The following is a 23,455-nucleotide window of genomic DNA, read 5'->3' on the forward strand; positions in this document are numbered from 1 at the left end:
CATCCTTCATGGCAACACCTCCACCAATCAGCAACCACTTGCCAGCCAATCGTCATTCTCTTCTCACGTGGTATAAATGTTGCTTTCCTTTTACTTTGGTATCTCATTTAAATTGCCCAGAGCATTGCAAGATAACAATCTTCAACAAAATGTCTTTTTTACTCAGCGATCCAGCAATTCTGTTCCACCAAATTGCTGGTTTTAAAAAGCAAGGTATAATTATATCTCAGCATCTGGAATTTTCAGATACCTGAGGACGAGGTTATTACAGATAAACAGAAAATAAATGCAAAGAATTAGGATGGATTTCAAAAATATTTGACTAACTTTGTGGAACTTTTCCAGACTGCAAGATATAGCAATTGGGGGAAATGTAGTTAAAAATCACACAACACCAGGTTATAATTGGAAGCACTAGCTTTTGGAGCGCTGCTCCTTCATCAGATTGTTGTGGAGGCGAATTATAAGACATAGAATTTAACTCACCCAGCATGCACATCCCTGGATACTGTGGGCAATTTCCCCTGGCCCATCCATCCTAACCTGCACATCTTTGGACTGTGGGAGGAAACCCACGCAGACACAGGGAGAATGTGCATACTCTACACAGACAGTTGACTAAGAGTGGAATTGAACCCAGATCCCTGCCGCTGTGAGGCAGCGGTGCTAACCACTGAGCCACCAGGCTGTTCCTCCATCACAAATTCATATTTACGCCTTGTTCTACTCTCCCACAATTCCCATGTAGCCCTGCAAATTTGTTTTCTCCAGGTGCTTATCCAATTCCCATTTCAAAGATGTGACTAAATCTGTCTCCACCACACTCTCAGACAGTCCATTCTAGATTCTAACCACTCTCTGTGAAAGAAGAATTCTTGGTCCTGTCACCATTGCAGTTCCTGTGAATCACCTTAAATCTGTCATTTCTGATTCTCTACTCATTCCACCAAAAGGGGTTCACTGTTCCCTCTCTGTTCAGACTGATCACAATCTTCCGCGTCTCTGTGGTATTACTGCACAGATCTCTCTCTTTAACAGAAGGCTACGGTGTGTCCAATTTTTAAAAAACAATAGCTGTTTAAAAGACATTCTGATTTAGCAAAGTCATTGTCAAACAAAGTCCAGCATAAAATGCCAGAAAAGAAAGCTCTTCTACGTATTGTTGAAACCTTTCCTGTAGACAGTTATTAGTTGACGCCGTCATTGTATTTTCTTCAGAAAATATGCAAAACCAAGAAAAAGGTGTGAAATACTCCATTCCATTATTGATCGGCATGAACACCACGTAACGCAACTATTTCTTTTCTGAGGAAAATCAGTAAAAGGAAACAGCAACATCTCAAACAGAAAAAAAAGAGATAAATCACCACAAAATAAAAAAAAACATAGCAATACAATATTCTGTCTATTATTGTAAAAACATAACACTGTACTGTAAGGATGGAAAATAAACATGAATGGGCACTCCAGTGAAATTTTCAGAGAATTTCTGTCATTCGAAGAAAGAATGAACTTTTATTTTGTAGATAAACTGAGAGCTGATGAAGAAAGGCAGGAAGTCAAGCTTCTTATCACTGTGGGAGACAAAGGATTGGGAAGAATAAAATCTTTTGGTATTTCTAGTGATGACCGCAAAGAACTTTCCAAAATGTTCCAATTACAATCCACTTAAGGTTGGAGTCACCTTTCGGATTGACAGGTTTGAGTTCATGTTCTAGATCACGGCACGGCACGGTGGCACAGTGGTTAGCACTGCTGCCTCACAGCGCCTGTAGACCCGGGTTCAATTCCCGACTCAGGCGACTGACTGTGTGGAGTTTGCACGTTCTCCCCGTGTCTGCGTGGGTTTCCTCCGGGTGCTCCGGTTTCCTCCCACAGTCACAAAGATGTGCGGGTCAGGTGAATTGGCCAAGCTAAATTGCCCATAGTGTTAGGTAAGGGGTAAATGTAGGGGTATGGGTGGGTTGCGCTTCGGCGGGTCGGTGTGGACTTGTTGGGCCGAAGGGCCTGTTTCCACACTGTAAGTCTAATCTAAAAAAAATAATCTAATCAGAGTGGTGCTGGAAAAGCATAGCAGGTCAGGCAGCATCCGAGGAGCAGGAAAATCGACGCTTCGGGCAAAAGCCCTTCATCAGGAATAGAGGCAGGGTGCCTGCAGAGTGGAGAGATAAATGAGAGGGGGTTGAGGGTGGGGAGAAAGTAGCATAGAGTACAATAGGGGAATGGGGGTGGGGATGGAGGTGATAGGTCAGAGTGTCATACTGCCAACAGCCAGGGGAAAATATCAGCTAGTATGTAGTTAAAAATCACACAATCCCGGGTTATAGTCCAACAGGTTTATTTGAACTCACAAACTTCACCTGATTAAGGATTAGATTCCCTACAGTTTGGAAACAGGCCCTTCAGCCCAACAAGTCTACATTGACCCTCCAAAGTGCAACCCACCCAGAGCTGTATACCCCCAACTAATACACCTATGTACAATCCACCTAACCTGCACATCTTTGGAGTGTGGGAGGAAACCCACACAGATACGGGGCAAACATGCAAACTCCACACAGACAGTCACCCGAGTCTGGAATCGAAACTGGGTCCCTGGCGCTGTGAGGCAGCAGTGCTAACCACTGAGCCACCAGTGCTCTGAAAGCTTGTGTTTTCAAATAAACCTGTTGGAAAATAACCTGGTGTCATGTGACTTGTGACTTTGGCTGAAGACTCATGGTACTGATCATTGCCTCTATTCCCATCAAATCTTTCCCAAAGATATTTCTGGGCGAATCTAAAGATTATACATTTGCTGCATGGCTATAAGAAGGATGTACATTCAAACTAATTGTCAGAAATCTTGTACATGACGTGGACTGTCCCAAACACCAGCATCTCATGACCAATACAAAGTGTGTTTTATCAGAGACCATTGAGCTGACACAATGCAATGCCTCCAAGTGTTCAGAGAAAACCAAACTCAGTTCTCTGCAGCTGCCAGTGAAAAGAGCCAATCAAAAAACGGACATTACCAAACTTCAATCTGTGGCTCAGAGAATTGTCAACAAAGTCCAAGATGGAGCTCCAACCTTACAGTTTGTTGATCCCAGGCAACAGTGTGTGTGGTCAATGTGACACACAACATGGATGCCATCAGAAAAGCTGAACCTGATCCCTCCATCCAACTGGTATACCCTGAAAGAAACTAAACGCCACTATTGACACTAGTGCCAGTGTAAATCCCTTTACACATCTCACACAGGATGTATTCAGGAAATTGTCGCAGCATGGTATAGTCCCCACACAATAGGTTAACTGTGTACCAAGGGTCGGACACACCAAGCATTGGCATCATCCTTCTACAATGTCAATACAGCTCTTTGGGATAGAAACCTGGAATGGGATCTTCCATCATCGGTCTACAGATCTACAGACTACTGTGATCCACAAGGTAACAAAACCGTTAGAGTCAACAGCGAAGATTCCAGACTACAGCTCCCCGGCTCCCCTTGTCATTCCTCTAAGTTCACTACTTTCGTTTATTCATTCATGGGATGAGGGCATCGCTGGCCATGCAGCATTTATTGCCCATCCCTAATTGCCCTCAGAGTCAACCCCATTGCTGTGGGTCTAGAGTCACCTTTAGGCCAGACCAGGTGAGGATGGCAGATTTCCTTCCCTGAAGGAGATTAATGAACCAGCTGGGTTTTTCCAACAATTGATAATGGTTTCATGCTTGTCATCAGCCTCATAATGCCAGACGTTTCTCATTGAATTCAAATTCTAGATGATGGATTTGAACCTGATTCCATGGAACATTCCCTGGGTATCTGGATTAAGAGTCTGGTAATAATACCACTAGGCCATTGCCTCTCCTAACATTAAGTTTAGGGATAACGTTGGAAGTAGATGCATTTCAGAAAGGATTTAGAGCATGTCTATGACAGAATGACAAACCTGTATTTGGTTAAAAATCACACAACACCAGATTATAGTCCAGAGGTAAAAACAATGACTGCAGATGCTGGACACCAGATTCTGGATTAGAGTGGTGCTGGAAAAGCACAGCAGTTCAGGCAGCATCCGAAGCTCCTCAGATGCTGCCTGAACTGCTGTGCTTTTCCAGCACCACTCTAATCCAGAACCAGGCTATAGTCCAACAGGTTTAATTGGAAGCACACTAGCTTTCGGAGCGTCACTCCTTCATCAGGTGCTATTACCTAATGAAGGAGCAACGTTCCGAAAGCTAGTGTGCTTCCAATGAAACCTGTTGGACTATAACCTGGTGTTGTGAGATTTTTAACTTTGTGCACCCCAGTCTAATATCGGCATCTCCAAATTTAGCGCCCAAAGACTGGGCGGCATGGTGGCACAGTGGTTGGCACTGCTGCCTCACAGCGCCTGAGACCTGGGTTCAATTCCCGACTCAGGCGACTGTCTGTGTGGAGTTTGCACATTCTCCCCGTGTCTGGGTGCTCCGGTTTCCTCCCACAGTCCAAAGATGTGCGGGTCAGGTGAATTGGCCATGCTAAATTGCCTGTAGTGTTAGGTAGGGGTAAATGTAGGGGTATGGGTGGGTTGCGCTTCGGCAGGTCGGTGTGGACTTGTTGGGCAGAAGGGCCTGTTTCCACACTGTAAGTCTAATCTAAATGTGGAGCTAATTGCCAAGGTTTTGGAGGATGGCCGTGTTCCATTTACATGATACTCCTCAAGACAATGGTCTACCCCCATTGGCAGTTCCTCTTTTTAAAGCAGATCTACAGAGCTCTTCCCTCACAAGCTCTTACCAGCCCATCACACAAACACAACACATTGTTGGAAAGAAGGGAGGAAATGGGCCAGGAGTATGAACAGGAATGCAGAGTCATCCCAATATGAACCAGGACAAAGACTCAGAGCCAGCGTAGTTTCCTGGATGAATATTACAATCTTAGGTACAAGCCAAGTGAAATGGTATTGTGGACAATGTAATAATTAAGCATATTGCCCAGACTATAAATCTGAGATGTCATTGCTTCACATGGTTAGTTGTTAATAAACTTGCAGATATCTGCCTCAGTAAGAACCTGAGTTTCTGTGGTACAATTTACATAGGCTAACGCTCATCGCATTAACTTCCATCAAATCAACTCTCAACCATGTCTGAGAAAACATTGCCAATCTGGCCAATTCTTCATCTCAGGAATCAACTCTCATGAATTTTTCCTGCACTCCTCCTAATTTCTGTATATCCTTCCATAGGTGTGGCCTTGTTCTGTGTCCAATGTTGCTTGGTATCTTTGTAACATTTTCTAACTCTCCACTAGCCTGCTGTCCATTTGAGAATTGCAAAAGAGACCTTTTGGGGACAGTTTATTGGAGTTGGTTTTGCCTGAATGTTTATAGACCAGCCTTCAAAAAGGTGTTTTAGATAGTCTCTCCCATTGATTAGATTAAATTCCTGACAGTATGGAAAGAGACCCTTCAGCCCAACAAGCCCATACCGACCCTCCAAAGAGTAACCCACCCAAACCCATTTCCCTACCCTATATTTACTCCTGACTAATGCACCTAACACTACAGGCAATTGAGCATGACCAATTCACTCTAACCTGCACATCTTTGGATTGTGGGAGGAAACCCACACAGACATGGGGAGAATGTGCAAACTCCACACAGCCAGTCACCTGAGGCTGGAATTGAACCTGGATCCCTGGTGCTGTGAGGGAGCAGTGCTAACCACTGAGCCACTGTGTTTCCCCCCAGTATAGAGGCATTGCTGAGGGTATGTCTCATGTGCTGTTAGTGCAGGGTCCAGCTCTCCCTACAGTACAGGAATATTTTTTATCATTTGTTCACAGGATGAGGGCGTCACTGGCGATGCAGCATTTATTGTCCATCCCAGGGAGCAGTCAAGAGTCAACCACATTGCTGTGGGTCTGGAGTCACATGTAGGCCAGACCAGGTAAGGAGGGCAGTTTCCTTCCCTAAAGGACATTAGTGAACCAGATGGGTTTTTATAACAATCAACAATGGAATTCATGGCCATCATTAGACTTTTAATTCCAGTTTTTAAAAAAACTGAATTCAAATTCCTCTATCTGCTGGGGTGGATTCAAAGCCAGCTGCCCAGAACATTAGCTGGGTCTTGGATTACCAATCCAACAATAATACGCACTAACCTAAAGAGAAAATGTTGGAAAATCTCAGCAGGTCTAGCAGCATCTGTAAGGAGAGAAAAGAGCTGACGTTTCGAGTCTAACTGACCCTTTGTCAAAGCTTTGACAGCTCATCTCTCTTTACAGATGCTGCCAGACCTGCTGAGATTTTCCAGCATTTTCTCTTTTGGTTTCAGATTCCAGCATCCGCAGTAATTTGCTTTTATTTTAATAATACCCACTAGGCCATCATCTCCCTTCCACAATGTGGAGGTGCCAGTGTTGGAACTAGCTGGCAAAGGGGCAGTGTTCCAAAAGCTTGTGATTTCAAATAGACCTCAGGCTCACTGCCTTTATTCCTGATGAAGAACTTTTGCCCGAAACGCCGATTTCGCTGCATTTTGGATGCTGCCTGAACTGCTGTGCTCTTCCAGCACCACTGATCCAGAATCTGGTTTCCAGCATCTGCAGTCATTGTTTTTACCTATTGGACTATAACCTGGTGTATACAGGAACACGGTTACAACAGAGCTCTGTGCACTGGGACCGTTGGTGAGCTTATGAAGCTATAATTTGTAAAAGGCTGGTTTAATTTCCTCCTAGTGTTGCCCCTTCCGGGTCTAGGGAGTATCCAATCTATTCCAGATTCTGTCTTTCACATACTAAGAGGACACAATGCTCTATGAAGATCACAGCAGCGCTGGCATTAATGAGCAGGGCTGTGTGACCCACATTGTTGCTTGCAGGCTTGTTAGAAAGTGTTGATTCCTGTGTTATATTGAATGTTCCTGCTCTCTCCACCCTTGGGAGCACAGCCAGATACTGAGGATGTGACGCCAGATGAAGGCGGTGTAGTCTCCGCCCTGTGTACGGTCCGGGGCTCCCACAGCCACGCTGCTCTTCAGACACACACACAGGGACAGAGGAAGGGGCTTTACCAGGGACCCAGCCCAGTGCAGCGCCTGTAGGCAGCAGGGAGACAGTGAGAGATGTCAGCACACAGGCCGAGTCTCGCCGCCGCCGCTGCAGCCCCGAAAGCCAAGCTCACTCACCCGGGCAAAGCGATCCTGGCAGGTAAGGCACTGCCTCTGGAGAGTGCACAACAAGGCAGGCTCGCCCGGCTTAGGGTTCCGACAGAATTACACCCTGGTTTAGATTGCCTCTCTCTCTGTTTGTCTATCTGTGTGTCTCTGTGGGGGTTTGTGGGGGTGGGGGTGGGGGTTTGTGTGATTGTATGTGCGCCTATGTCTGTGTGTGTGTGGGGGTAGGTTTGTGTGACTGTCTGTCTCTGAGTGTGTCTGTGTTTATAGGTTTGAGTGATTGTGTGTGCGCCTGTGTATGTCTGTGTGTGTGTGTAGGTTGTGTGATTGTGTGTGTGTGTATGTGTGTGTGAGAGAGACTGTCTGTCTCTGAGTGTGTCCCTATCTGTGTTTATAGGTTTGTGTGATTGTGTGTGCGCCTGTGTATGTCTGTGTGTGTGTGTCCCTATCTGTCTCTGAGTGTGTCCCTATCTGTGTGTGTGTTTATAAGTTTGTGTGATTGTGTGTCTGTCCCTGTTTCTGTGTGTATGGGTTTGTGTGATTGTGTGTGTGTGTGTGCCTGTGTATGGGGGCAGGTGGAATTTGTGTGATTGTGTCTGTGGGGGTGTTTGGGTGTGTCCCCCTATTTTTGTCTGTGTGTCCCTTACTGTTGGGGTGTGGGTGTGTGTGTGAGTGTTTGGGTGTGTCCCCCTATTTTTGTCTGTGTGTCCCTTACTGTTGGGGTGTGGGTGTGTGTGTGAGTGTTTGGGTGTGTCCCCCTATTTTTGTCTGTGTGTCCCTTACTGTTGGGGTGTGGGTGGGTGTGAGTGAGGAATGGGACCTATCAGCAAATGGATGAGACGTCACTGATCAGTCCCAGGTCTGTGTTCTTGAATAATAAATGTCAGGCTGTGGGAGATAGTTCGGTAAAAGTGCAGATTCAACTCCGTCTAATAACGATGTGTCTGTCTGAGCCAGATCATTGCAACGCAATTGGAAACCACTTGAACACTTTTATTTTTTAAAAAATGGTTATTTTTGTGATATCAGATATCATGATATCACAATTAAAATATTGTATTTAAAATATTCTGATGTGTTACCAATACCATTGACATCTCTAGTCAGGGTTTTGTATTTCATTTTTGATTTTACTGTAAATGGTTCCCAGGGATTACTAAAAACTAGAATTTTTATATTTGTGCTTTATCCTTCTTGACAGCTTGCTTTATGTTGATTATGTCCAGGGAGTTCCTTGTATCTCTATAAGAAATGTTACCCCTCAGTACAGAGGGCATTGACTGGTTATTTGGATAAAATGGTGTGTGGTGTTAATGAGCAACAGACAGGAGATTGGCACTAGGTGCAGGCATGATGGGCTGAATGGCCTCCTTCAGTCCTGTAACAATTCTTTGATTCTATTTCCACCTCACCTCGCTCAGAATTTATTCCCACCTTCAGCAGGGATATATTCTCCGTGAGTTGGGTGTGAACTCTAAAACCTTTAGCCAGTAAGTCTCCTGCTCCTTATCTATGTCATGTCCTCTGACCTTTAACTCCTCCAGCATTTCTGTGCTCCTCCACCAATTGTCTAGAATCTCACCTGTTCAGTTTTCATTGCTCCACCCACAGAGCTCTGGGATTTCTGTCCAGCTGGAATTTTAAAAATCCAGTGCTGCTGTTTAAGGAAGGCCAGAGAGGTCCAGGTATTTTTTAATCACCCTTTTCAGCAATGCCATGACAAAGGGTCAGTTAGACTCGAAACATCAGCTCTTTTCTCTCCTTACAGATGCTGCCAGACCTGCTGAGATTTTCCAGCATTTTCTCTTTTTTGGTTTCATGCTTTGACATACCTCTGGGAATTGCACCCAGGTCTCCTGTCTCAGAGGTAGGGACACTACCATGGTAAAAAATGAGGTCTGCAGATGCTGGAGATCACAGCTGAAAATGTGTTGCTGGTTAAAGCACAGCAGGTTAGGCAGCATCCAAGGAACAGGAATTTCGACGTTTCGGGCATAAGCCCTTCATCAGGAATGAGACTACCATGGTACCCAGGCCTTTGTTCTGCTAATGGTGCTTTGTCTCACTCTCTGCCCTTTTGCTCACTCACACGTGGAAGCAGTTTCTCCATATCCACATTTGAACCTAGCCTCTTGTGTTCCAGAGGAGAGTCCCCTCTCCATGTAAGTCATTGCAGCATTTTCTTCACTGTCCCTGTCAGTGTTTGACATCGAGAGCACATGGTCCTCCATTGTGACCTAAACCTGGTTCTAGATAAATGCAGCTTGGTTCCCCTGCTTTTTCGAGAAAGAAACCCTTGATCCACAAACAGCAAGATTGTGGGGTATAGGAGGAGGCCGTTCAGCCCATCAAGCCTAACTGTGTGCATGAGCTAGATGAATGATCGGGTCAGTCTATAGGCTGCTGCTAATGGAAGAAGAATTTAACTAGTTTTGGAATTGTATTCTGTTAAAATTCTACCCTGTCCCCCTCACACCACAGTTGTTCTACCTCGATAGTGCTGATATACTTGACGCAAATCTCAGTTTCAGAGTGAATTCATGTTTGTTTGTAATCTGGCTTCTATCATTAGGTTGTAGATTTCCAATGGCAGAGAGGGAGGGAGGGAGGGAGGGAGGGAGAGGGGACAGAGGGAGGGAGGGAGAGAGAGACAGACAAGGAGAAAAAGATCTCCCAGTTGCATTTGTGAAGTGATGGCCTTGTGGTAACATCAGTGGACTGTTAATCCAAAGACTCAGTGAATATTCTGGGGACCTGGGTTCAAATCCCACTATGGCAGATGGTGGAATTTGAATTTAATTTTTAAAAATCTGGGATTGAGAATGTAAAGATGACCACAAAACCATTGTCAATTGTTGGAAAAACCCCATCTGGTTCACTAATGTCCATCAGGGAAGGAAATTGCCATCCTTACCTGGTCTGGCCTACACGTGACTCCAGACCCACAGCAATTAGGGATGGGCAATAAATGTTGGCCTGGCTCTCACCTTGTGAATGAATAATAAGGAAGAAAGTTGCCGGATGTTCAACAGGATTTATGTATGTTCTGGGAGTGTTATTAAAATTCCTGTGCAATAAGATATAAATAGCAGGTGAAGCACAGGCAGGTAGGATAGACACTGTCCCTTTGTCCAATCATTTCACTTCACTGTTTTGCCATGCTCACTTGCTAATTAAAGAATCCAGACAAGAATGGAAACTGCAATTCTAACTTGTTGGTCCAAACCAGGAAAAACAACAACAACAACAACGTGGTGGTTCAGTGGTTAGCACTGCTGCCTCACAGCGCCAGGGACCTGGGTTTGATTCCAGCCTCGGGCAACTGTCTATGTGGAGTTTGCACATTCTCCCCTGTCTGCGTGGGTTTCCTCCGGGTGCTTCAGTTTCCTCCCACAGTCCAAAGATGTGCAGGGCCAGTGAATTGGCCATACTAAATAGCCCATTGTGTTAGGGGCGTTAGTCTGGGGAAAATATAGGGCAGGGGAATGAATTTGGGTGGGTTACTTTTCAGAGGGTCGGTGTGGACTCGTTGGGCCGAAGGGCCTGTTTCCATATTGTCGGGATTCTAAATCTAAAACAAAAACTTTGCTTTTGTATTGCACCGAATGACTTGAGGCTGTGACAGGCCAAAGTTGACACTGAGCCAAAGATTGGATAAGGTGACTGTGAACCAGGCTTAAAACAGCATCTATGAGGAGCAGACAGAGCTAAGGCAGGTGACTCTGGAGACAGCCACCAAGGATTTGAGACTCTACTTTTTAAGTTGCGCTCTCGCTCCTATAACTCTCTCAGCCAAGCTCCACTCCCAGAGAAACATCCTCAACCATGTTTTTTTTCATCAACAAGTGAGCTCTGTAGCTCACCCAACTCCTTTCCTCCTCCTCTCTGGTCTTCCTTGAGCAGTGCCCGGCTTACGTTTCCCATCGTACACTCCGGCACAGGGAGGCGATTTGTACGCCGAGGCTGATGGACAAATACCTCCCCCTTCAGCTCGCTCGATGAACACTTGAGCCCCCATTGTGGGCTAACAGATATCTAACTGTTGACTGAGCTCTGACTGCATCTTGGAGCCAAACAGCTGCACGGCACGGAAACTGAACCTTTGGTCCAACTCGTCCATGCTGACCAGATATCCCAATCTCCTCTAGTCCCACTTGCCAGTATTTGGCCCATATCCCTCTAAACCCTTCCTATTTGAATACCCATTTCTTCTTAACATTCAGCTGGCTGGAAAATAAGACTTGTGTAGTTTAGGTGGGCCGAAGGACCTCTGCACTATGATCCTGTGACTCACACTCTGCAAGTGGATAGAAGCACAACTTGGGCTGAATGGCCTGTTTCTGTGCAGTTGACCTGATGTGAATTCTGTCACCCTCACTTCGTGGTCAACTTGTCAAAGGAGATGAATGAAACCAGGAACTGCAATTCCAAACAAAAGCAGGATTCTCATTCCTCCATAGACAAGTATGTCAGCATCCCTGAAAATCAAGGCAGCGGTGGGTCTTAACTCTTTTTAATTCAAAATCTTTCTACTGCGGAGAACACAGTTGTACAGCTGTCCCCTGTCACCTTGATAGACCAGGCCCACGTGAACATCAGGTCAAGCTGTGCAAGGCGTATTTGCTCAAGTACTGCTCTTCTTATGATCCTGAGGCCTCAGTAAAATTTGAAAGTGAAGGTCAGACTGAGCTGGTTATGTTATCACTCAGGTTTCTCTCTTGCAACTTGAGTTGCTGTCTGAATACAACGGTGGAAACTTGTGTTTCCGCATTGTCTTGCAGAAGTTCTGGCATTCCCAAAGTATTCCACAGCCAGTGAAAGAAGTTGCTGGGCACCTTCAGGATGGGGGCAGGGTGATGTCAGGGAAGGTAATGCTGAAACCTTTGGCTTTTAAAGAGTGACTCTTCAAGGAGCAGAGCAGAGGGTGGGTTTGGGTGGGAGGTGGGGTATTGGATGATGGGACAGACTGCTAACTTTCTGTTGCTCCTCCCATCTGTCTTCAGAGGCTGACTGGAATTTTTTTCAGCCTGCTGGTATGTTTGGCGAGAGAGGGAGGCTCCTGCCAGTAGGCCTCATGCTTCAGTCCGGGTGTCTCCGTGCTCCCAGCAGAATCTCGCTGCTGTTGATTGTCAGAAAAATCACACCCAAGGTCCTCCTGAACCATCTCCTCCCTGTGGCTGAGGAATTCCTCCTGGGATAGCAGTGTGGCTTCCGTCTACAGAGGGGCAGAGTGGACATGATTGTCACTGTGTGATAGCTGCAGGAGAAATGCAGGGAAACAGCCTCCCCCTGGACATGGCCACCTTTGACCTTACAAAGGCCTTTTCACACGTCACCTGGGAAACATTATGGGGTGTCCTTCTCAGCTTTGGCTACACCATGAAGTTTGTCCCCATCCTTCGCCTGCCCCATGATGACGTGCAAGACATGCTAATGACAAATGGTTCCATCACTGACCCGTTGCCCGTTTGGACCAGTGTCAAGCAGGGCTGTGTCATCACTCCAACACTGTTCCCGATCTACCTCACTGCAATGCTTCACCTCATCGCCGACAAGCTCCCTGGGGCTAACCTCCAGAAGTAGCAGGAAATTATTCAACCTCCCCCCACTTTCAGACCAAAACCAAACCTACCCCAACCCAGTGTCACCGAGCTGCAGGACATGGATGGTGTGTGTGCGTGTGTGTGATCTCAGAGGGTGATTGTCCCTCCCGCCCATTGTCAGCACCTTTACAGGGACATATGAGAGCATGGGACTCACCCTGAACATCCACAAGACAGAGGCTCCCCACCAGCCAGGCCCAGCATTGCAGAGCGAATCCCCGATCATCAAGGTCCACGGAGAGGCCTTGGACCTTCCAATCCCTCGGGAATGTCCTGCCAACCAAAGCAGGTATTGATGAAGAGATCCAGCACTGCCCCCGGTGTGCTAGCACAGCCTTCGGCCGTCTGAGGGAAAGGGTGTTTGCGAACAGCAACATCAGTTCCAACCCCAAGCTCATGGTATACAGAGCTGTGGTGGTTCCAGCCTCCTGTATGGCTCTGACACACAGACTATCTACAGCAGGGACCTCAAGGTGCTGGAGTAGTCCCACCAACGCTGCCTGGGTAAGATCCTGGGAATCCACTGAGAAGGCAGACACCTCAACACTAGCGTCCTCAACCAGGCCAAATCCCTAGCATCGAGGCACTGACCCTCCCCTTGATCGGCTGTGATGGGCTAGGCATGTCGTTCACAAGATTCCCCAAGCAGACGTTCTACTCCCAGCTCTGAAACGGCAGGCCAGCCCCATGTGGGACAGAGGGATACGCTTCAGGGATACCCTCAAGGCCTCACTGGGCAAGTACGACATTCCCACCGACACCTGGGAATCAGTGGCCCCAGATGGTCCAAAGTGCAGGAAGAGCATCCGGAAAGGGATGGTGCACCGTGAGACTTGCTGTTGGAAGAAGTGGAAGTCAGGAGAAAACAGCGAAAGGAGCCTTCCCTCTGGTTAATGCAAGGAAGGGGACAGAAAGTTTCCTGTTCCCCACTCAGTGACCTCTATTTAAGGCGGATGGTGGCGTTCAGGGCTCCATCTTCAGTTCTCACATGAGAGTGAAGATGCTGATGGCGATGACATTGGAAGGAGAGCAATAGGATAAGGAAAGAATAGGATAATTTCACTGCTGAACAATGCATCATTTATCGTGAACCATAGGAGGAGATCGCTCCTGCAGGAGCTATCAAGTCTGGCTTAATACTTCTTCGGTGTCGAGTGTTCCTATATATAAAAGAACCCCATTGTTCATCAATTGGAATGACTGGTTGGGTTTATGCTCCATGCCCCATCAGCATCCGTTGGTTTGCACTGGTCTGGAAAACCTGCACTGACCGCTTCCAAATGCTCTCAAAATCCCATCTACCCATCCTACGTTCGCTGACCCAAATTGGTTCTCAGGCTTCTTAAAATTTGCAATTCTGAGGGGGTGCGAGAGCCTAGGGGTTGGGGGTTGTGTACTCAGTCTTTGGATTGATATGGAGGTAAATTAGTGTTCCGGATACCCGGGGTGGTGGGAACATTGAACATAAAAACAAGGTGTGCCTGCTAGACCTTTCCAAAGTGAAGCCTAGGTGGGGGCTGGAGGATTGGGTACAAATCTGGCCAGTATGGAGAATCTCCAAGTTTGGAGGGGGGGGTCTCCAGTATGATACCAAGAGACCTCCCTGTAAGTATAAAGGCAAGGGATGAGGATAAAGAGGCAAAGAGAGAGGGTGGGGGAAAGACGGTCAAAAGGTGCAGAAAATTCTGAAGTGTTTTTATGGAGTGAATGAGGAGCCATCTGTTTCCTCTGGTAAATAGCCCTGATCTTTATTTGTAAGGCTGGGGCAATCCAAGGACATTTCAAAATCTGAATAGAACTAACGTACACCGTTTTGGGGGAAAAGCAAGGTAACAATTGGGAGGTTCTTTCAAAGGTCTTTCACATTTATAATGGACTGAATAGCCTCCTTCTGTGCTGTACAATTCTGAATATTCAAATCCCTGCATGGCCGCTGTCTTGCTGCGCCCTGTTAATGTCCAAGATCTCTGTACCTCCTCAGTTTCAGGCCTCTCAAGCGCCCCTTATAATTGTTGCAATTAAATTTTAAAACATTTTAATTGTTCCACATTGGCAGCCATCCCTCCAGCTGGATGTTCAACTCTCAAACTTCCTCCTTCAACTTCCCCTTCTCTATCTCACCCGCTCTTCCTCAAGACAGATTTCTTTAAAGCTGACCTTGTTGACCAACAATTTGGTTCCCAGCCCACGTACCTCTCCGTGTTGCGCTACAGCGGGTTCTGTTTGCTGACAGTTCTAGGCAATGCTTGGGATATCTTACTAGGTTAAACGTACAAAAGAAATCAGGCATTGACCTGGAAAATCCTCCAAGAGGAATGGTGTCAGTTTTAGCAAAGAATGGGAGGGCTAGTGACCCTCCTTTAACTCAGTTTAACTCAATGCCAGCAGGATATGGTGATCTGGGAGATGGTATTGTCACTGAGCTAGTCTTAACATTCGCCTGCCCCTGTGTTTTTGTTTTTGCCACTATTTACCTATTATTTCCTATCTTTGCTACTTAACTCTGTGATCTGCCTGTATTGCTCGCAAGACAAAGCTTTTCACTGTGCTGCGGTACACGTGACAATAAATTCAACTCCATTCAATTCAGAGACCCAGGCTAATGTTGTGGCGAAATAGCTTCAAATCCCACCACACGGGATTTAATTTCCCTCAACATGAAGTGCCTTTTTTTCCATGCTGTAACACTCTCTGGCAGATAGATCGGCTTTTTATTCAGTGACAATGGTACTAATGGGAGCCGTGTAACCATTGTCAATTGTCATAAAACCCATCTGATATGATAATGTCCTTTAGGGAAGGAAATCTGCTGTCCTTACCTGGTCTGGCCTACACGTAACTCCAGACCCATGACATTGTGATTTATTCTTAACCCCCTCTCTGGACAACTAGGGATGGGCAATAGATGCTCTCCTAGCCAGTGATGCCCCCATCCTGTGAATAAATTTTTAAAAATTCACTCATGAGACATGGGCATCGCTGGTTTGCCAGCATTTTCTGCCTGTCCCTGGTTGCCCCTTGAGAAGATGGGGGTGAGCTGCCTTCTTGAACTGCTGCAGTCCATGTGCTGTAGTTTGATGCCCTTAGAGAGGGAATTCCAGGATTTTGACCCAGTGATCATGAAGGAACAGCGATATATTTCCAAGTCAGGATGGTGATTGGCTCAGAGGGGAATTTGGAGGGGCTGGTGTTCCCAAGTATCTGCTGTCTTTGTTCTTCAAGATGGAAGTGATTGTGGGGTTGGAAGGTGCTGTCTGAAGATATCTAGCAAATTTCTGCAGTGCGTCCTGTCGATAGTGCACACTGCTGCTGCTGAGCATTGGTGCTGGAGGGAGTGGATGCTTGTGGCCGTGGTGCCAAGGCTTCTTGACATTAGAGCTGCACCCATCCAGGCAAGTGGGGAGCGTTCCCTAACATTCTGTGTTTGTGCATTGGAGATAATTGTGTGGGGGGAATCAGGAGTTGAGTTACTTGCTGCAGTATTCCTAGCTTGTGACCTGCTCTTGTAGCCATGGTATTTATGTGGAGAATCCAGTTGACTTCCTAGTCAGTGTTAACCTCCAGGGTATCTGTGCTAGTCTGAGACAATGCAAGTCAGGAGGAAAGAGCAGGTTATATACTATAGCAATGTTGGAGATGATAGATATTTTTCACCCTCCAATATACTCCTGTGTGTTTGGAAATGCACTGAGTAACAGCAGTCAACAAGTCAATGATGAAACCAGAAAAGCAGGTTGGACTGAAATCATTAACCTATTTCTTCAGCATATTCCTTTACTGCCACGAAGCAGGAAATGGTTATTTTTCCACAATCTTTTGGCCAAGTCAGGTTAGGTTTGTGTTCAGAGTCCACACCTTTGAAATTTTATTTCCTTATCCTGTCTTCATGTGTGGGCATCATTGCCAAAGTCGCCATTGGTTCCCCATCCCTTGAACTGAGTGTTTGCTGGGCCATTTCAGAGGGTCAGGGGTCACACATAGGCCGGGCTGGATACAGAGGGCAGATTTCCTTCCCAGAAGGATCCCACATGGGATTTTTTTTTCATGATAATCAATGGTCAATTCTCCATCCTGGGGGTTACCATTGACCAGAGACTGAACTGAATTGTGGCTACAAGAGCAGGTAACTGGGGAGGAATCTTGCAGCAAGTAACTCACCTCTTGACTCCCCAAAGCCTGTCCTCCATTTGCAAGAGTTGACAGAGTTACTGTAGCATTGCACAGGAAGGACATCACAAGGAACTGACCTCACTTTGTGAAGCAGTGGTTCATCAGAAGTGACTGCTTGCTGCCTGTTGGTTTTGATTTGTGACGAAAGCTGGCTGAGGGACACAGTCTGAGAAGAACATCTTGATGCAGCAACTACTTCACAGGAAGGAGACCGCAGGAGGGATGTAGGATGTGGGGAAGAGGAACAGCTGGAGGGTGGCTGTGTTCAAAGGAGCCTGTACTCACTTCCAGGGCCTGTTCTGGGCTCACCACCAGGAGCAACCTCCAGCTATGTGACCACGGAAGCCATCGCGACTGCTGACTTCCTTTCAGAAGAGGAATCCTAAAGTAAACCCAGGTTGGCAACAATAGTAAAGACTTTCACCTTCACTGGCAACTTTTATCCAAACATACTTTAAATGTTTGCATTCATATTTCAGCTCATTTTTTTTTATTGAAGCAACTCTCCACCATGGGCGAGCCTTTGGGCTGGTGATCTTGTTTGCAGGCTCTGCTATTGGTTATTTTTCAGTCACGAGACACGTGACCATTAAAAAGCGGTTAATGTGCAACTTGTACCAACTGGGAGTCCCTGGACTGTCAGAGGGTGCGCCCAGTGTATGGTCATGACACCCAGAACTTTCACTGATCCAAGTAGCCTCACAAAGACTCTGCTACAGGAGTTAGAAATCTGAAAGATAAACGGGGGCAAAATAATGCCGGAGACACTCAGCAGTTCAGGCAGCCTCTGTGAAACGTGAGAAACAGCGTTTAATAATTCACAACCAAAATGTTAATCCTGATTCTCTCTCCACAGATGCTGCCAGACCTGCTGAGTCTTTCCAGCCATTTTCAGTGTGATTAAAGACATTAGGAACATTTAAGCGACTGCTGGATAAGCACATGGACAGCAGGAAATTGAGGGGTGTGTAGGTTAGGTTGGATCTTCGATTATGATAAATGTTTAGCACAACATCGTGGGCCGAAGGGCCTGTACTGTTCAATCTTCTAGATTGTCAATCCTGTTTCAGGTTTTGAACTGCAATAGTTCGAGTGGCATTTAGGCCTGAGTTGTAAGGTAGTGTTGAATGAGGGGGGTGGGGGGAGAGGTGGTTAGTACAAAGCTGTGAGGGTAGATGGGGAGAAAGCTCCCACGTTAGCAGAGAGGGTCAATAACCAGGGAGGGAGGAGGAGGTTTAGAGAGGATTTTAGGACAACAAAGTTTACCAAGAGGGTGGTGGGTATCTGCAACTTGCTGCCCAAAGGTGTGGTAGAGACAGGAATCTTCAAGTCATTTAAGAACTATTCGGATGAGCACTGGAAACGACGCTGGGGAATAAGGTTAGAATAGTTGGATGATGTCCTGTGTTTAAAAATCACACAAACACGAGATGATAGTCCAATAGCTTTATTTGGAGGCACTAGCTTCTGAAGCACTGCTCCTTCATCAGGTGGTTGTGGTAAGTGCCTCCAAATAAACCAATTCGAGAGTGTGGTGCTGGAAAAGCACAGCAGGTCAGGCAGCATCCGAGGGGCAGGGGGAGTTGACGTTTTGGGCATAAGCCCTTCATCAGGAATCTGATGACCGGCTGATAAAGGGCTTATGCCCAAAACGTCAACTCCCCCTGCCCCTCTGATGCTGCCTGACCTGCTGTGCTTTTCCAGCATCACACTCTCGACTCTGATCTGCAGCCCTCACTTTCTCCGAATAAACCTGTTGAACTCTAACCTGGTGCTGTGTGATTTTTAGCGCTGCTCTGTGTGGACATGACCAGCTGTGCTGTTCGAAACTCTGTCAGGTGATTGTTTAAAAAAAAGGCTAGCGAGACAGATCTCTGTCTCCTTGACTCTTCACGAAGATGTGAGCAGGCAATGACTTGAGTGATAGTGCCAGTAATTCAATGTTAACTGGTTTTCTGTACACTCAACACGATTACATTAGCAAGCTTTCAGACATTGAGAGATTTTTGCATTGCCGCTCAGTACAGATAATGGATTCGATGCTGCCATGGATGTTTCCATTAGTAGATGCAAGGTGACCTGAGGCAGCTGTGAGTCCGGAGTTTCTCTCTGAAGCCGTACACTAAGTTCTGAAGCAAGTCAGCCATAGCTAACTTTTTATTTCTTCGAGTTCAGTTGAGCGATGTCATGTTGGAAACTGAACTTACACAGATCAAGAATACAAGAAGATAATCTTGTGTCATCGCATGGTGCTCTTAGTAACATTTTCTGTGGTCTAGACTATCGTATTGTGTCAGGAGTAAGTTGTACTGATGCACCTGGCTCTTCAGTTATGGACAAACTGGAGGCCAGAAGCCGACACTGGCTGTCCCACCTTCGTTTCAGACACACAGGACTCAGCAATGACTGAGGAAGGCAATGGCCTAGTGGTGTTATCACTGGACAATTAATCCTGGCACCCAGGTAATGTTCTGGGTTCGAATCCTGTCAGGATACAGATGGTGGAATTTGAATTCAATTTCGTCTGTCTGGAATTAAAGAGACAAATGATGACCATGAAACCATTGTCAGAAAACCACCTCATCTGGTTCATGAATGTCCTTTAGGGAAGGAAATCTGCCATCCTTTACTTGGACCAGCCTACATGTGACTCCTGACCCACAGCTGTTGCCTCTCAACTGCCTTCTGGGGCATTTAGAGATGGGCAATAAATGCTGGCCTAGCCAGTGCTGCCCACATTGTTGATGGAGAGGGAGGCAGGTAATTCCAGGCTTTTGAGCAGAGATTGGTTAACTGAAAAGGAAAGCTATGCAGGGTTAACGATTGCCTCAGTGAATCGCTCATCCGGAGAGCTGGTGAAGACATTATGGGCTGAATGGCCACCTCCTGTGATAGCCTCCGTACCTGTGCTTGTGAACTTTAAATCTATTTGTGCGTTTGCTCATAAGGTGCCAAGACAAAAAGGAACATATGCCGTTGAGGGCTTTACTGATTTCTGAATGAGTTCATACGAAGCAAATGGCGGTTGCTTGAAGAACCAGCAATGATTACCCATCCCCAAGTTCCTTTGAAGTGTTTGTAGTCCATGCTTTCTGAAACAACCTCCATCACAACAGACTACAGTGGGATAAGAAGGCAGGGCATCTCAGGACTGGGAATAAATGCTTACACAGACAGTGACGCCCACAACAATAAATGAAAGAATAAAGGTCCAAGTGCATTGTAATAGATAATAGCACAAATATCGAAGGATTCTCCAGACACTGCCCTGTCTTCGCCTTGATCTTTTTAATCACCCAATATTTAAATATTCCTTCCCCACACTTTTAACCTCTCCCCTCCTAAGATTCTGTTATCTGAAGGAGATTAGTGAGCGAGTTGCATTTTCAAGAGAAATCAGTGCATTCCTGATCACTGTTGCTGACTCAAGCAATGTCTTAACCTGGAATTTAAATTCAGTTAATGATTAGCGTGCGGGTTTTTTGGATTACTAGTCACTAACCCAGTCCCTTTAACTCCGTAGCCCATACAGTTTCCTCTGTATCTAATGGGTTCGTATTAAAATTAATTCAAGTGACTGAAAATATGAGGCTTCAGCACAGTTCCCCTTTTAAACCCAACTCTGAAAGGTCCTGTGATTGGCCAGTTAGTGCAGGCAAGTGGAGAGGGTGCCTCCATTAGGAGAATTCTGGGAGACTACAACTACTTCTGTTAAGTGTGATTCGTATGTGAATTGATGTTTTGTAGTTATGAGGAAAAGGTTCCTTGGAGTTGGTGTCAGTTAGACAATTGAGCGTCGAACTTTGCCCTTCAGTTTCTGGGAGTGTTGCATTTGTAGCTGCATTATTATTCCCTCCCGACTCCTCCACTGGTAATCTCTCCACAGCAGATCAGTTAAAGCAAAGAAGGCAGCTCCTTCCCTCACAGCAGGGTGTATGGGAATTACTGAGTGACTGCAAAAAAAGGCATGCACACAGACTCCTATTTTATCAAAGCTGCTTTTATGATGTAGAAGGATTTCCAAACATGCACAACAGATTAGCCTTTCCACTGAGGGGTAGCAATAAGACACTTGTAGAAAGATTCTCCAGACATCTCATGTTTAATTAACTTGTCTTAACCTTTACTCCTGATCCTTCCCCCTATTTTTATAGTTCAGTCTTTTTTTCCCTCACTGTTTGTTGCTCGCCCATGATTGTCTGGAGGTGAGTTGTGTGTGGTGCTGGAAAAGCACAGCAAGTCAGGCAGCATCAGAGGAGCAGAGGGATTGATGTTTCAAACATAAGCCCTTCATCAGGAATGAGGCTTGTGACCGGGGATGGGCTGAGAGATAAACGGGAGGAGGGGTCAGGGCTGGGTGAGGCAAAGGTACGGCATCACACTCTCAACTCTGACCTCCAGCATCTGCAGCCTTCACTTTCTCCTCAGGCAGCGAATTGACTCATGTCACAAGTGTGGACGGGAGTCACACTTGGGCTGGACCAGGTAATCAGGAATGTACCACCCAGTAGCATTTGCAGCACAGAAGCAGGCCATTCGCTCCATCAGGTACATGCTGGTGTCTGATGACAGCATCTTTCACAAGCTTAAGCCTCAATCAAAGCACTTCACAGCACTTTTGAGATCTAGTCAGGGAATGTGGCACACAGCAAGATCCCATAATAAAGTCAAGATGAGATGGCCAGTTTTAATTATTTCTTTTAGAGATGTGGTTGTGGGATGAAAAATGGGGAGGAAATACTGTTTGTCACGGGATATTTAACACCTGCCTGAGTGGGCAGAAGGAGATTCAGTGTAACTTCTCGCCTGTATCTGCCCCACACTCGCTCAGCCTGTCTATATCGCCCTGCATCCCCCTCAAGACTCCCCCTCCCTGCCAGCTTTCTGTTGTAGCTAAGAGAGAGAGTGAATCAATCTGACTTGTAGTGGTGTTATAAAGTCATGAACTACCAGAGGCAACTGTGATTACAGTCTGGTTGGGGAGGGCATTAACTTGGAGAAAGCCACTTGCTGTTCAAGGTGGGAATTAGAATTACACAATTACAGGGAGTCTGGAGCACAGAATCAGACCAGTGCCCACACAGCCAGTCCAGTATATCACTTATACCCCATAAGAGCTCCCTCCCACCCTCACTTCCCCTCATCCTATTTGCTTTCAATTCCTTTCGCGCTCTTCTGCATCTACATTTCTTCTTAAACCTGTCTGCACCATTTGCCAGAGTGGCTCCATATGGTGCCATTGTACACCCACCCTCCCCACAGTCTGGGAGCTCTTTTCCCAGTGACCGATGGTGCAAGTACCGGGGTAGAAGGATTTAAGGTTTTGGCAGAGGGTGGGGAGAAGAATGTGCAGAAAGTTTGTTCCTAGTGAGAGGTCATGCCCTCGACCTCATGATCTGGGACTGAGGGGTAGAAATGGGGTACAGTGATTTCAAAAGGACCTTGGATGTGTAATGGAGGGAGATGACCTTACAGCATTGCTGTCCAGAGAGTCGGGCATCTACTTGATGGGCCGAATAGCCTCCCCTTATTTATTCTGTTCTACTCGGGCTTCCAGTCGGCCCACTTTATCGAAGTCTAACCACTGTACTGTCTAATCCTTTTTGTTTTATCTGTTTATCTGACTTCCTCCTGTGTTGTTTGCACAAACCACCGCCCAGTCTCCTGAATTCCCGATTGGATTAATGAGCGCCCGTCTTATAGTTCTGACGAAACGGGCAGTATCTCAAGTCTGTCTTTTTTAAACAAGCAAGCGGCCAGTCTTAAAGAGGTGGCAGTCTTGCTTTGGGGAAGGGGGAGGGGAGTTGGTGGTGATGGCCTATGGTATTATCGCTGGGCTGTTAATCCAGAGACCTAGCTCACACCCGGGTTCGAATCCCACCACAGCAAATGGTGAAATTTGAATTCAGTAAATGTCCAAAATTAAGAATCTAGTGATGACCGTGAATCGATTATCGTCTGGTCCACTAATGCCTTTTAGGGAAGGAACCTGCCATCCTTACTTGGTCTGGCCGACATGTGACTCCAGAAGGTCAGGCAGCATCCAAGGATCAGGCACAAGCCCTTCATCCGGATTCCTGATGTCCGAAACATCGATTCTACTGCTCCTTGGATGCTGCCTGACCTGCTGAGCTTTTCCAGAGCCACACTTTTCAACTCTGACTCTCCAGCATCTGCAGTCCTCACCTTCCTCCACACGTGACTCCAGACCCACAGCATCGCTGCCCTCTGGGTAGTTAGGGATGGACCATAAATACTGCCTGGCCAGTGGCGCCCTTATCCTGTGAATGAATAAAGAAAAGCAATCCACCCAGCCGGACCCTCATTCAGTTTGCAGCTTTGCAAAAATAAATGTCATACCTTGTAATGGGATGAGCTAATTTATTCAGCTGTCAGCCAGATGCACTGTCTATGTCGCTATAAGCCAGCTTTGCTTGTCTACCTGTCAGCCATCTCTGCAGTCACAAACTGCCTCCCTCTTTCTGTCTCCAATGAACTGAAACCCCTTTTATAATCCTTT

At 46.3% G+C, this 23,455-nt stretch overlaps 1 protein-coding gene across 1 annotated transcript in view; it reads left to right on the top strand.

Annotated features, from left to right (window-relative positions):
• Positions 1–6,826: 6,826 nt before the first annotated feature.
• LOC132827283 (tricarboxylate transport protein B, mitochondrial) overlaps positions 6,827–23,455 on the top strand; it is a 79,064-nt gene continuing 62,435 nt past the window's right edge. Inside the window, exon 1 of the mRNA XM_060843915.1 lies at positions 6,827–7,196. Coding sequence (XP_060699898.1) covers positions 7,112–7,196 — 85 coding nt within the window. The 5' untranslated portion in view covers positions 6,827–7,111. The remainder of the gene's footprint in view (positions 7,197–23,455) is intronic.

Source organism: Hemiscyllium ocellatum, chromosome 24, assembly GCF_020745735.1.
Source record: "Hemiscyllium ocellatum isolate sHemOce1 chromosome 24, sHemOce1.pat.X.cur, whole genome shotgun sequence".
In the NCBI taxonomy this organism is placed as follows: Eukaryota; Metazoa; Chordata; class Chondrichthyes; order Orectolobiformes; family Hemiscylliidae; genus Hemiscyllium; species Hemiscyllium ocellatum.